Raw genomic sequence first — 14,507 nt, 5'->3', positions numbered from 1 at the left:
TCCCTGCGTTTGTTTGACATGTGGCATGAGCGACAAATAGTTTTTTCCAAAGATTTGGGCATACTATCGATATGGAAAGGCTGAGCTTGCGAGTGCACTGTTTTAACATGTAGCCCGTCTCGCTTGAGGCCCTTCACTAAACAGGCAGCCTAATAGTGTAGCCTCGACAACGATTTTGGGAAGGTTTTGTGGACCGGTTTGACAACCTTGTTTGTGTTTTTTCTTCTTATTTTGTGTTTTTACTAGCAAAACGGCCCGTGCGTTGCAACGTAAGAAAAAACATCATAATTTTCAATGGTCATATCCACATACTCACATTTTCGTGAAATCATGATTTTTTTTGAAATATTTGAAATCATAAAAAATTTCCAAGTTCGCAAACATTTTCTAAAATGAGGAATATATTTTTGCATTCATGAACATTTTAGACTATTTGCAAATATATATTCTCAAAATGTGAACATTTTTAAAATATTTTTCTTGAATCGACGAACATATCTAGAGTCCACACACATAATAAGTCTAAATATTGCAACGTCTACATTTTCATATATAATTTATATGCAAGAAAGCTACATATAATATAAATAATAAGTTATGTCTAATGTGGATCTTAGTGACTTCTCATTGCTCAAGCAAAAAACAATCACCATTGTTTAGTCATTTGCATTTCAAAACACATTATTTACATCTAATGTGGATTTAGACACCAAAACCTGAAAAGTAGTATAATCCAGGAAAAAAAGATACTGAAACTACAAAGCAAAATAATAAGGAAGTAAAGGCTTCTAAATGAGAGAAGTAGGTATCGAACTCGGGTCTCCCAGGTGCAAGAGCATGGCTCAAGCCATTCGGACCCTCATGCGCAGGTATTGCATTTAGGTATTATTTTATATGGACATACATGACCGCGTGAATTGAAAAGAAAACAAAACGATTCGTTTAATTCACCTACTGGTGGCATAGGGGCGCAATTCCTGCGATCTTTAGGGGCAAATTCCGCGACGTACGGCAGAAGCACTAATTGCGTTATTATTAGGGAAAGATATTAGGAAAAGATAAGTTTCCTTTGTGTCCTTTTCCCAGAATTTTTTACAGACAAATGTCGATGTATTTCAGTACACACCTTACATTTTTGTATACATGCATACCTTTGTTTGATATACGTTGAACAATTTTGAATACATCATGGCCATTATGTTTCCAATCCATGCTTGAATTTTCTTGAATAAAAGGATAATATTTTCAAATACACTGAACATTGGTTGAACGGTATGAAGCACAAATATATATATTTTTTGTGGGAAAACCTTTTTTTGTATTAGATGCCCATATTTTGAACTATATTAACATTTATTTAAATGTCATGAAGATAATTGGGAATATGTGAATTATTTTGAAATTTGTACATTTTTATGAATGGTAAGAATAATTTTTAAACTTACATGAAAATTTATTTTACATTTTATAGAACTTTTGAAATATTTTTTATAATATTTCAAATTTTATATTAAATATTACAAGTATTTTTAATGGTGCAAATATTTATAAACAAGTATGCGAACAATTATTTTGCTGCATAAATATATTTTATGAAAACCCTAGAATTGCTTTGAAATGCGTTGACATTTTTTAAATGGTACAACATTTGGAATATTCAATATATGAACAAAACTATAAAAGAAATAGGTAAAAGAAACTATTGTAGGTGCAAACATGCCTACATGCCTACATGCGTGCATATTTATGGGCCTGTCCCGTTATGTAAGCTGTTGAGGCAAGGGAGTCATTTGTCTCGCACGAAGCGAGACGTAGTCGTTGGTGCAACCGGTGAAGGATAGATATGAGGCAAAGTGCCGAAAAGGCTCCTAGATGGGCCATCATAGTGGCACCACTCAATGACTCAATTTTGCTTGTTTATATATATTTTCATAAACTATTTCTTTTAATTATATTTAATGAAATTTATAAATTAAATCTCGAAGAGACATATCCAACTTAATTTTGTTTGCTAGGGAACTTAACATAGTCTTGGGGTAGGACGCCAATGGCGGGTAGTGGCGGAGGTAGGGGTACTCGAAGGGGCCATGTCCCCTATCCCCCGACAAATGCACCTATGTCTGCTGCTAATCCTCCATTTTAGAGAGAAAGTCATCTAGATTTAGGTAATTTGGGCCCTTCCGGCTTAATAAAGTTGGAACGGGGGGAAGCCCCTTTCATTAAAAAAAATTATGGAAGCACACACTCTTTTACAAACACGTACCCTCACCTTATGAGTGTACATACACATACAATGCTTGTATGAAAAAGTTGTGTAGTTAACAGACACATCATATCATTGAAAGGATAGTGTTAAAAAGTCGAGAGTAAATTTAGAAAAATGCGGCCAACCATCTCAAGTCTAAAACTTGAACCCGGGTGGGCAGGTTCCATCAGAAAGGAGTCTAGCCTTCTGAGTTATGCTCATCTCACAAAATAAATAAGTAAAACTTTCCACCATTAGTTTGGTGCATACATATTCGATCACAAGAAATAGATCCTGTACATGGAATCGTGGTTCAAGTTCAACAAAACTGAGGACATGTTATAAAATATGGATAGAAACTAAGACAAGCACATAGCCACATACCATTACTACACTAATGGAAAGCAGACCTTTCGTCCAGACCTTTAGTCTCGGTAGGGTTTGGACCCGGGATTGGGGCACGAACGACTTTAGTCCCGATTGAAATGGGACGTTTAGTGCGGGTTGGTGATACCAACCGGGTCTAAGGGGTTGCGATATGTTGTGCCCCCTGCGAGCCTCTTTAGCCCCGGTTGGTATCACTAACTGGGACTAAGGACTAAATATAGACACTTAGTCCCGGTTGGTGATACAAACCGAGACTAAATTATTCCCTATATAAAGTTCTGCTTCTTCCTGCCCAACTCCAAGCTTTCTTTCCTCTCTGTTTCCTTACCCAAGCTTGAGTCCGTCCTCCATTTTTTGCCAAGATTTGTGAATATTGAAGGCACCTCATCTATCCAAGTGTTTTAAAAGGTTAACAACTTCATCCTTTCATCTCTCATTCCTAGTTCAACTCGTTTCATGCTCTATAAGTATAGTGATTTATGGGTTTTAGTTTGGGAGTAATTATGTGAGAGTTTTATTTGATTTATATGCAATTTGAGCTCAAATTTACTTCTTAGTTCGCATATGTGTAGGTGTGGTTTACTTACTAGTGCCTTCCCGTCCCCCCGTCCTCACCGTCGTCGATCGCCCACGCCGTCCCATCGCCGGCACCACCTTGGTGAGCCTCTTGTTCTTATCCTTTTTGTAAACAAAAACTATTTTTTATGATTTAGATATTGCCATGGTTTTGATATCCGCCCCCGTTGGTCCTCGTCCATTTTATGATTCAGATTTGGTTTATATCTTTTGTAACTATTTGTTTCATTTCACGTTTATGACAATTATGCCCATCCAGTTGATATAGATATTTTTATCTAGGAGGTACGTGAACCGGAAATTGCAACCGACCCTCTTGTCCAGAAGTTAAATTTAGTCGAAAAAGAAAACAATTATTTGAAAGAAAAATTGAAAAGAATTGAAGAAGAGAAGATGAAATTGGAGTTGTATGTTGTCGATGTCGTCGATGATCATAAGATCAAGATGGATGCGATGCACTTGAAGATTAGAAAGATTAGAAAATATGCCATTAATAAAGAGGCTTGTTATCATGATGTTGTTGGATCAATTATTACCTTAGTATCGATTTTGATCGCATTTGTTGGTGCATTTAAATGCTTTAGATAGTTGTATGTTGTTTTATGAGAAGTATATATGTATGAACTTTATGTATATATTTTTTGCGGTAATAACATTTGATCACTACTCTACTTTGGTTCTGATGTGATGAACTTGTATTAATTTGGTCAATTCGATGTTCTGTAATGAAGATGAGCCAACAATGGATGTACAATGACCGACGCTCTCCCGAGTTCATTAATGGTCTGCATAATTTTATACGTGTGGCTGAGGCAAACAAGCGGAATGATTTTATGTGTTGTCCATGTGGTGTCTGTAAGAATGATACGAATTACTCTACCTCAAAAATCCTTCACACCCACTTGCTTCAGTCCGGTTTCATGTCCCGCTATAATTGTTGGACCAAGCATGGAGAAAGAGGGGTTATGAGGGAAGACAATGAAGAAGATGATGATGACAACTATCAAATGTTCCCTGAATACGGTGATACTGCAACGGGGAAGCTGAAGATGAAGAGGTACTAGATGAGCCCGCTGATGATTTTGGTTGGGCCTTTGTTGATGCACAGAGATACTGCTAAAGTGAAAAGGAGAGGTTGAAAATGGAGCACATGTTAGAGGATCACAAAAAATTATTGTACCCAAATTGTGAAGATGATAAAAAAAGCTGGGTACCACACTGGAATTGCTGCAATGGAAGGTAGAGAATGGTGTATCTATCAAGGGATTTTAAAGTTGCTGAAAATGATAAAGAAGATGCTTCCAAAGGATAACAAATTGCCCGTCAGTGTGTACGAAGCAAAGAAGGCTGTGTGCTCTCTAGGATTAGAGGTGCAAAATATACATGCATGCCCTAATGACTGCATCCTATACCGCGGCGAGGAGTACAAGAATTTGAATGCATGCCCGGTATGTGGTGCATTGCGTTATAAGATCACCCGCGATGACCCTGGTGATGTTGAGGGTGAGCGCTCGAGGAAGAGGGTTCCTGCCAAGGTGATGTGTTATGCTCATACAATACCATGATTGAAACGTTTGTTCCAAAACAAAGAGCATGCCAATTTGTTGCAATGGCACAAAGAAGACCGTAAGAAAGACGCGATGTTTGGAGTATCCGCTGATGGGTCGCAGTGGAGAAAAATCGAGAGAGAGTTCCCGGGCTTTGAAGTTGACGCAAGGAACTTATGGTTTGCTATAAGTACAGGTGACATGAATCCTTTTAGGGGGTAGAGCTGCAGTTCGTGGTTGGAATCGGGACTAAAGGTCACGAGTAAATAAACTCCGTCTGATGTTATGGTGCGAGCCACCGTGCGGGAGAAGCACATAACCACGCCGTCAGGTTGCCCATCTGTGCTGCTGCGATCCGTTGTTGCTCTCCGGTGATATCCATCTCCGCCGCTCGGTGCCCCGACTCCGATCGGCACCGCGCCGCCCTGACCCCATGCTGTCCCAGACCCGTGCCCTTCCCGCGCCGTCCTTCCTCCCCGGGCCCTCCTCACCCTACGCCGTCCCTTCTCCCCACGACACCTCATCCCACCACCGCCAGCCAACGCAAGGGCAGCATGAGCTCGACCTCCACCCTGCCCGCATATGGCATCACCTTCCATCTCGAGCAAGAACCCTTCACCGAGGCAAAATTTGCATTTCTATTTCCTATGAAAAAAAATCCAACATGAAAAACCTATGTGCAGATTCATATGATGATGGATAACTTGTGTGTGTGTAGATGGATGCATAGATGGATGTATGGATGATGTATGTGTGAAAAAAAATCTAACATTGATGCATGAATGCTATATAGATGCATGGGTGGATGTATGTATGGACTTTTATTTAAATAGATAAGTTTCTTTCTTTCTTAGTTTCTTTAGGTTAGATGTTGTTGAAGTGCGAGATGATGTTGATTTGTTTTTTCCAAAAATGTTGTGCGAGTGCTTATGTTGGTTGGATGGATGATGGATGGATGTATGATGAACGGATGTTGAGGAGTCCCCGACGATTGCCGTTGAGGAGTCCTCGACAATCGTCGGAAGAGTCCCCGATGATCGTCGGTGAGGAGTCCTCGACGATCGACGGAGGAGTCCTTGGCCCAACGATTGTCGGTAAGGAGTCCACGACAATCGCCGGTGAGGAGTCCCCGATAACCATGACGATGAGTAGCATAATAAAATGAAAATTCTCGCATAGTTTATTAAATATATAGGAAGTTGTTCTTGCATAGTTTATTATATATGTTTTCATATATAGGAATTTGTTTTCGCATAGTTTATTAAATATGAGTAGCATAATAACATGAAAATTCTCACATAGGAATTTGTTTTGATAGTAATTTGTTCTTGATGACGATGCCCGTCCCGTACCATCGTCATCGACCCGACGTCGTCGACCCGTTGGAGAGGCGCCATGTCATGGACTGGGCTCCGTCGGGCTGACACTGGGAGGTGCTACCTTCCAGAGTGCGCAGCTTGGTGAGGAATGAGAGTCTCGTCATCAACCCGGAGCTTCTTTGCTGGCGGTCGCGTGGGCCACTATCGATGCAGAGGGAGCCGACCCCCAAGGAGGTGGTACATCGCCGTATGAGGGAGGAAGACGAGCACGTCCTTTGCTACATGATTGCGTTGGACGTGAGGTTCTCCAATACATGGAAGTTTCTTCATGGATCTCACCCGAGTTATGATCCTGTGATGGTTCCTTATCTTTGGGTGATTAGTTTGATTGGGCGAGATGTATTATTGATATTATGTAATATTATTGTTGCATTAACTGGATTATTCAAGATGTATTAGTGATATTATGTATATTTGAATTAACTGGATTATTCGAAATGTTTTTTGCTTACTAAATGCATTCTAATTTAAATACTAAATTGTTTTATTTTTATTCTAGATTAGTTAAGCTATGGACGATAGCGACATATACCATGAAAATTACATGTTCGACATCATACGCTCCTCCCCAAACTAAGAGAATGAACGACATGACAACTTTGAATTTCTGAGCGAATCTTGTGAGGGACTTGAGCAAGAACCAAGAGACGAAAAAAATGAGGGCAAAGAAAATGTTAGACAATTAACAAAGTCCGACAAAGTATATATATATATATATATTAAGGCTGGTGATCATTAGTTGTATTAATTGATTTGTGTATATATATTAATGAATCTTTCTTATTTTAGCCCTCCAGATCCAACCAATCTTCTAGAAGGGTACGAGACCGGGCCAAAAAGTTGGGCGATGACATAAAGTTAAACATCGATGAAGTCGCAGAAGATGGCTAACCAAATACTCCTCCCGTGAATGCCCGCAAATTTATAAATCAACGCAGAGTTATTGTTAGGGACCAAATCCCGATCACCATTTGAGAATGGAATTGACCAAAGGTAGATCAAGGAGTTAGTTACGTCGACGAAAGATCAAAAGATTTGCTTTGGGATATGGTCATGTCACATTTCAACCTACCACATGGTCTCACGGATAGCCAACGGTTGAAAGTCAAGAAATGGTCTCTCAAGAAGATGGCCACACAATTCCAGACCTGAAAGAAAAGATTATGCAACAACTATATCATGGCAGAAAAGAAGACTCCAGAATTCACTAGAGCACTAGAGAAGATGAAAGAGCCCTGCCTAAGTGGGAAGCAGTTGAGGGCAAGATGGTTGCAGAAGGGGGCATTCCAGCTACACCACATTGGCTCGAGAGGTCCAGGACTTGGTTTTATGCGCATGGGGGAAAGTTGGACCTAGTGACATGGCAAATTATTGCAAAGGCGGATCTTAGAAAAGTCTCAGACGCTATAATTAAGGCAGTAGAAGGTGCTCAAAATGGGGTGTTCCAGCCCGAGAGAAAGAACGACGAGCTTACACGTGCCCTGGGGAATCCTGAACACGGAGTATGAACACGAGGCAAAGGCGTTGTTCTGTCGGTTCATGGGTTTTTGGAGTGGAACGACACTTATAGAAGCTGGCAGAGGAAAAAGAAGCATGATGTAGACCGTATTCACAGGGTAGAAATAAATTAACAAGGAGTTATACCGCATAGTAAAGCGGCAAAAGGAGCAACTGAACACAATTAGCGAGCAAAGGGTATCTCCGCGCCGGGAGCAAGTAGATCCAACATGGGATGATACTGCCGTCCCATCTATGCGAAAAAGCAGCATGGTTTCCACGGGGGTCCGGGCCGATGATGCACTGCTGGCTCGCTACCCCGTGGATGATATCAAAGAGAGGATAATTTGTGAGCTACACCAGAAAATGAAGAACATATCCATGAAGGTGGCGGTCATCTGTGCTTTACCGAGTGCACCTGGAGCAACCAGCTATGGTAAAGTCGGGGTGGATGAAGTTCTGCCGAGATATGAGTCACTAGAGCTTGACATTCATAGAGGTGAAGGGGAGGAGATAATCGAAGAGGTCGCACATTGTGTCATTTTATGGAGAAAGGAATGCATCGTGTTTCCAAACTCGGCGCCAAGGCCACCGACTACTCCGAGTAGCAATACACCTCAATCTCCGCCGCGTCAGCCGACTCCACCCGACGTCGAGATCATGGAGCCTAGCGCGAGTCCACGTCGATCTCTGTCGCGTCAGCCGACTCCACTCCCTATGTCCCAGCAAGGCCAAAAGCGGAAGACTACCGCTCCGTCGAGGACTAATCCTGTTCAGAAGGAAGCTACAAAAAAGAAAGTTAAAGACGAGCCTGCTGCCAAAAACAAGCTAGCTTACGATAAGACTGACGAGGAACTGGACGAGGTCGTGGCATCCGAAGTGAAAGCCCATTTTGCACCGAATCCGCCCCCATTGCCAAATGAGAAAATACCTGAGAAAATCATAGACCACTTTGTGGAATTTCTTCAGCGACCCCCGTCATATGTGGCGAATAGGCCATTAGACTATGACCACTATGTTAGGATATTACATAAAAAACAATTGCATGAGTCAAGACCTACACATAGTAAAAAAGCGGGAAAACAGTTCCCCAGCTCGAAGGACAGGCAATGCAATCGACCCCCCTTCCCCTCTCAAGGTGATGAGTGATGCTGCTACAAACATCGATCTAAGTTCTAATCAACTCCGAGGCATTGAGGATATCCCCGTGGTTGAAGTAGCACGACAATATGTCATCGGGCAACCTCTGGTCAAACCTAAGCAGATACCGCAGCTAACAAGACAAATGCGAAGATTGCATGAGTGGTACATGGAAGCAGTTGCCAACGGGCGATGCACCTCATGGTGAAAGTCAAGGAAAAGCATTACTTCTATGAAAACGATCTATTCATTGAGTTTGAGAAATTGTTTCAGTTATACAATCAAGACGTACTCGATAAATCTATCGTCAGTTGCTATTGTTTGCAAGTGATTTCTTTCTGTAATTTAAGTCTCCAGCTCAGCTTGTTCATTGCCTGTAATTATCCTCACTATATTCTTTTCTATGCTATTATCTCTCCCTAATAATAAAGCAGATATTGCTTCTGTCGTCCGTCATGAGATTGCCCCCGAAGTTGCAAATAATTACCCACCATGCCACGGGTAAGTAGAAAAACGGTTCGGGTTGAAACATTAGCCATCCTCTTTGGTTCATATACACGAAAATTCCATAGAAAATAACAGGCTCACGGGCAGCCTGGTGGCTAACGCCTCTCTCACCTGCACGGGAGAGCGTGGTTCGATCCCATCTACCACCATCTTTTTTCCTTCACTACTTTTTTTACCCCCTTTTCTCTACGAATCTATAGGACTGTATTGGGCGAGCAATTCTTTGTTTATTTTTTCGGCAGATTAAAATACCTTTTCAAATATTCATATCTTTCAAATAACAATTCTAAATCTAACATATTACATATAAAAATTCATCAGAAAAATATGTAGATTTTAAATATGCTATTCAAATATCAATTCTAAATCTTTTTTACCCCCTTTTCTCTACGAATCTATAGGACTGTATTGGGCGAGCAATTCTTTGTTTATTTTTTCGGTAGATTAAAATACCTTTTCAAATATTCATATCTTTCAAATAAAAATTCTAAATATAACATATTACATATAAAAATTCATCAGAAAAATATGTAGATTTTAAATATGCTATTCAAATATCAATTCTAAATCTAACATATTACATATAAAAATCCATCAGAAAAATTTGTAGATTTTAAATATGCTATTATCTTCCATGTTGCTTGTTTCTGAAATTACACTTAGGTTGCCTATTGTATATATTTCCTTCGCCATTTATGTAAACAAATGGCTTAATTTGATTTTCATATTGTTTAAAATTGTGTCCATAAAGATTTTTAGAAACACCTTGAGCACACAAACAAATCACCCCACCTTTATTTTTTGTGCAACATAATTTATCATATTTTTCTTTGCGAATAGGCCCACAAATCTATTAATAAACCCAACAAGATACAAAATAGCTCTCCACAAAGATAAATAATTACTACGAAGTCCCTAAGGGGCCATTGAACTGCCGCATCCACCGGAATGAGCCGAGGACGCACCGTCGTCGTCACCGCTATACATGACCGCCTGCGAATCTCCATAGCATACGGGAAGTCTCCCAACTTAGGTCTTGAGGATCAGCATCCCGACATAATGTGATCATCATCATTGAAGATTATAATTATTTTCTCCCGTTGCAACGCACGGGCGCTTTTGCTAGTGCAGAATAAAGATTCTTGAATGCAAAAAAGAGCGAAATCTACGCCATTGGGTTCATTGACCCATATACCCTTACTGGAAAATTGGTAGAAGACTTCCCCGAAAACTCAGAGAGGAACTTGCTAAGGTTCTTCAAGGAACAAAATAACAAAACAGAAGTACTATGGCCTTACAACTTCAAGTGAGTGTTACTCTCTTGTATTATAAATTCTATTTTTCTTACTCGATGTTAAGTGTAGTTGATGAGTTATGCATGCCTGCTTATATAAACATGCGCAGGTTCCACTCGATGCTGCTAAACATTAGAGTTGATCCTGAAATTGTTGAAGTCAAAGACTCAATAAATAAAAATCCTGAAGATTACACCAGCGTAATTAAAATGCTCGGCATGTAATTTCAATCATTATCGCACTAGCTACATCGGTCTCTTTCGTTCATTTCCTGATTTATCAAGTAATTAATAACTTCTTATTCATTTCCTTTGTCGGGTAGGGTTTGGAAACGGTTCATCAAAGAGGTTAGGGATGATGGGAACCGAAGCTGCGTTGGAAAGTGGTCAAGGTAATTAATGAAGTAGTATAGCTAGGTCTGTGCATCTCTTTAATCCCGTTTCAATAGCATTATGTTTCTTGATTATTATGTGATTGAATTTTATTCTCGTGAAATGCATGAGCCAGCAACATGGGACTAATTTATGCGCATATTACGTTTGCGAGAACATTTGCATGGTGATCGAATGCCGACGCTTTAATGAACAACATCGTCAGGTATGTAAACACTATTCACATTTTTTTTGTGATGATCTAATATATATACAACTAATATATTTATATTGATCTTGTTTGTCTAAAGATTGATGAAATGCGGAAGAAGCTCCTATCAGAGAACTGCATAAGTGCAATTTAAAAGGAAATTGCGGGATTTTTTCTTAATAAGGTCATACCTAGAAACGGAGAATACCATTATATGTAGTGATCTCCAAATTGTATAGGAGAAATTGCATATATACTAAATTATATATATATATATATATATATATATATATATATATATATATATATATATATATATATATATATATATATATATATATGTTATATGTATATGTATGTATGGTCATACGGGAAATTACTTCCTCCGTCCCAAAATTCTTGTCTTAGATTTGTTTAGATATGAATGTATCTAGTCAAGTTTAGTATTTAGATATATCTATTTCTAGACAAAGTTAAGACAAGAATTTTAGGACGGAGGGAGTATATTATATATACATCAACGCGTAGAGTATGTAGTAGCGTAAAATATGTTTGAAATAAAAAATAATTAAATGAAAAACACAAAATAAACTATAAACCCTAAACCCTAAAATCCTAAATACAACAAAAAAACACAAACTCTTTAGTCCGCACGCTCGCTCCCTGCCACGTGGAGGGACTTTAGTCTCGGGGTGTGGCCAACCGGAACTAAAGATTAGACCCTTTAGTCCCCACTCTTTAGTCTCGGTTAGCAACCCGGGACTAAAGGCCGTCTCCAAGCAGGATTAAAGGCGGGTTCTCCACTACTGCTAGCTAGTAATCCTTAAGGGAAGCAAGTTGGGCACTAATATCTTTTAGAACTGAGGGGCATTATGCAGCTACATTGTCCAAGCCACTGCCTTCACCTGATCTGTCGCCTGAAGGAAAGAGAGAAAATGATAAGATGGTTCAAATCCTGGCTGATTAAGAAAAGAAACATATGAACATATATGACAGCGTGTTGCTTATATAAGTGGCGAAGTAAAAGTCTAGAAAGTATGCACACATGCATGCAAGTAAAATGTCTTTACTCACACAACATGCATGTAATACATTATACATCGGATGGTGGGAAGAAGTAAGGATTCGACTTAGAAGCATAGGTCTCATGAACTAACCATTTTTTGTCCATTTTAGGAAGCAAATTTGCCGATGAGCTCCTTTAAAAGAAAGGGGCATGTCCTAATTATATCGTCGAAGACATCAGCGGCGGTTATTTCTTTCAAATTAGCAGGAGCCTTGAGGAATTCAAGGCACACCTCCTTCAATCCACAACAGTTGTGCCGCTCAGCGAGAGTAAAAATAGTTTTCACTGACTTCACGTCTATGTGTTTGCATAGCTTTTCTTCACATAGTACTTTCAGTCTTTGGAGATCATATCTATCCGCCGCCGCAAGCAAATGTTGCAACCATAATGCTTCTTGCCCACTCTTTTTCTCCTCCCCCATGTCTATCTCCGTACCGGGCAGTGAGTCGGTGTAAACAAAGTTAAGCAAGGCCCTAAACACTTTGGCTTCCATGTCTTGTATTTGCACAACGCTTGCTACTGTGCCTTCCTTCGTGGGGCCAAAGAGCTCTGCCTTGAAGACCGTGGACCGAGCCGCGAGCACGCACCGGTGGGCAACGAACGTCTCGCCGCCAACATGGAATGTCACGTCAGTTCCTTCCTTGGACAGGAGGAGGTCGTTGATATGTTGATGTATGGTAGAAGGTGGCACCTTGATGGAGAGATCGACCGTGGTGGCAATGACGAGGTCACATCGGATGGTGAAACAATCCTTGTTGAGATGCTTTGATTTCTGAAGGGCGTCTCTTTTGATGAAACCATCGTAACCCCAAGCTGGATGGCTGCTGGAGAAACAGTGTGGCTCGTTTGCACGAATATAGGCCGAATCTTGCTTCTCAAGGTCGTCGACGAAACTGAAATCGTACTGCACCTTGAGAGCCTCGGTGACATTCTCATCGAGAAGGGCAAGGAAGAGAGACACCGAGTTGGCACACTCTTCCGCGTTGCCATCAGGGAAGTACTGGATGCACCAACGATGCCCGCCTACCTTGAAAGGGAGAGACTGGATCATCCTGACAGTAGATACAGATGCATAGTATTTCGTACGACAGTAGCGGTTAACAACAAGCAGGTGGTACCCGCTGGCCGCGGAGACGTCGATGGCGTGGCCGCTGGCCTTACCGTAGTCGATGATAGACACGCCGGCAAATGACATGGCGGATGGGCAAAATATAACTGAAATCTGAACTGGACTATGTAGATGGTGGGTGAACTCGTCGGTACTGACGCTCGTGCCGTCGTGCGTCCAAGCCGTGGAAAGTCGATTGATGGACGCTCCTCTTCGATTCGTCGGAGTTCACGAACAACACAGGACGCAGGAGACAGAGCTTTTCCGGCTTCTCTATTTGCCTCCCTGTTCTCTCTGGTTGGTTGATTCAAGTCGTGCCGTGTATTATAAGTACACGCGAACATGCAACACCTTAATGCATCCGGACTCTTAACTTGAAGCCGAGACGGCATGGACTGCACCAACCCACGCGTGCACAAACACCTTATTAATATGGAAACTAATCAGCCAGCTCATCTTTTTTCCTTTCGAAACATGCTTTCAACCCGTTTTATAAACCCTAAGAAAACAGTTTTATAAAGGAAAACTCTTACCTCTCGCTGGCTGATCCACGCGATCCATCCGCCACCAACTCGTCCATTGATTTGCCTTGATCTGATGGATGATACCGTGCCGGCGCCAACGAAGCAGCGACCTAGTCACAAACCGTTTCGTGAAACTGGATCCTTGTTTCAGAATCGGTCCTGAAGCTGGGGCTCCACGCCGCGCCTTCGCCTCAGCCCCGACGACCTCGCCCGCCGTTTGGCTCGTGCCGCGCAGCCCTCGCCGGAGCTGCAACCGTTGCCATGGCCGCCTGGAGCTCCACCTCGTCGCCGCCTCGAGTCCCTGCTGACGCCCAGATCCGATGGGATCCGACAGCCAACGCACGGTCTCGTCCCACGCCACCATCCAGCCTCCTTCCCCGGCCTGTTCCAGGCCCCGCCTGCGAGCTCCCGCGACCAGAGGGCCAGCCGCCTCGCCTCCCGTGGCCAGGGACCAGCCGCCCGTCGCCCCGCGCTGCCGGAGCGCCACCGCATCCCAGCCCGCTCGCAGCTCCACCCCAGCCCTTCCGCTCCCGATGCCGGCCAACTCACCCCTTCCCACACCCTTCCCTACCCCCCGCGCCACCGGCCGCTCGCCCCCGACGCCGGCCGGCCCTCCGCAGGTGGCAAGCTGCATCGCGAAGGGTTGCAAATTTT

General features: G+C 41.9%; 1 protein-coding gene across 1 annotated transcript; it reads right to left on the bottom strand.

Annotated features, from left to right (window-relative positions):
• Window positions 1-12,327: 12,327 nt before the first annotated feature.
• Window positions 12,328-13,416, bottom strand: LOC123440450 (BTB/POZ and MATH domain-containing protein 3-like). Its single transcript, XM_045117013.1, has one exon. The coding sequence runs from the start codon at window positions 13,414-13,416 to the stop codon at window positions 12,328-12,330; it is 1,089 nt and encodes a 362-aa protein (XP_044972948.1).
• Window positions 13,417-14,507: the final 1,091 nt, after the last annotated feature.

The sequence above is a fragment of the Hordeum vulgare genome, chromosome 3H, assembly GCF_904849725.1.
Source record: "Hordeum vulgare subsp. vulgare chromosome 3H, MorexV3_pseudomolecules_assembly, whole genome shotgun sequence".
NCBI lineage: Eukaryota > Viridiplantae > Streptophyta > Magnoliopsida > Poales > Poaceae > Hordeum > Hordeum vulgare.
The sequence above is the reverse complement of the archived record's forward strand: the minus strand, read 5'-3'. Positions and strand labels throughout refer to the sequence as shown.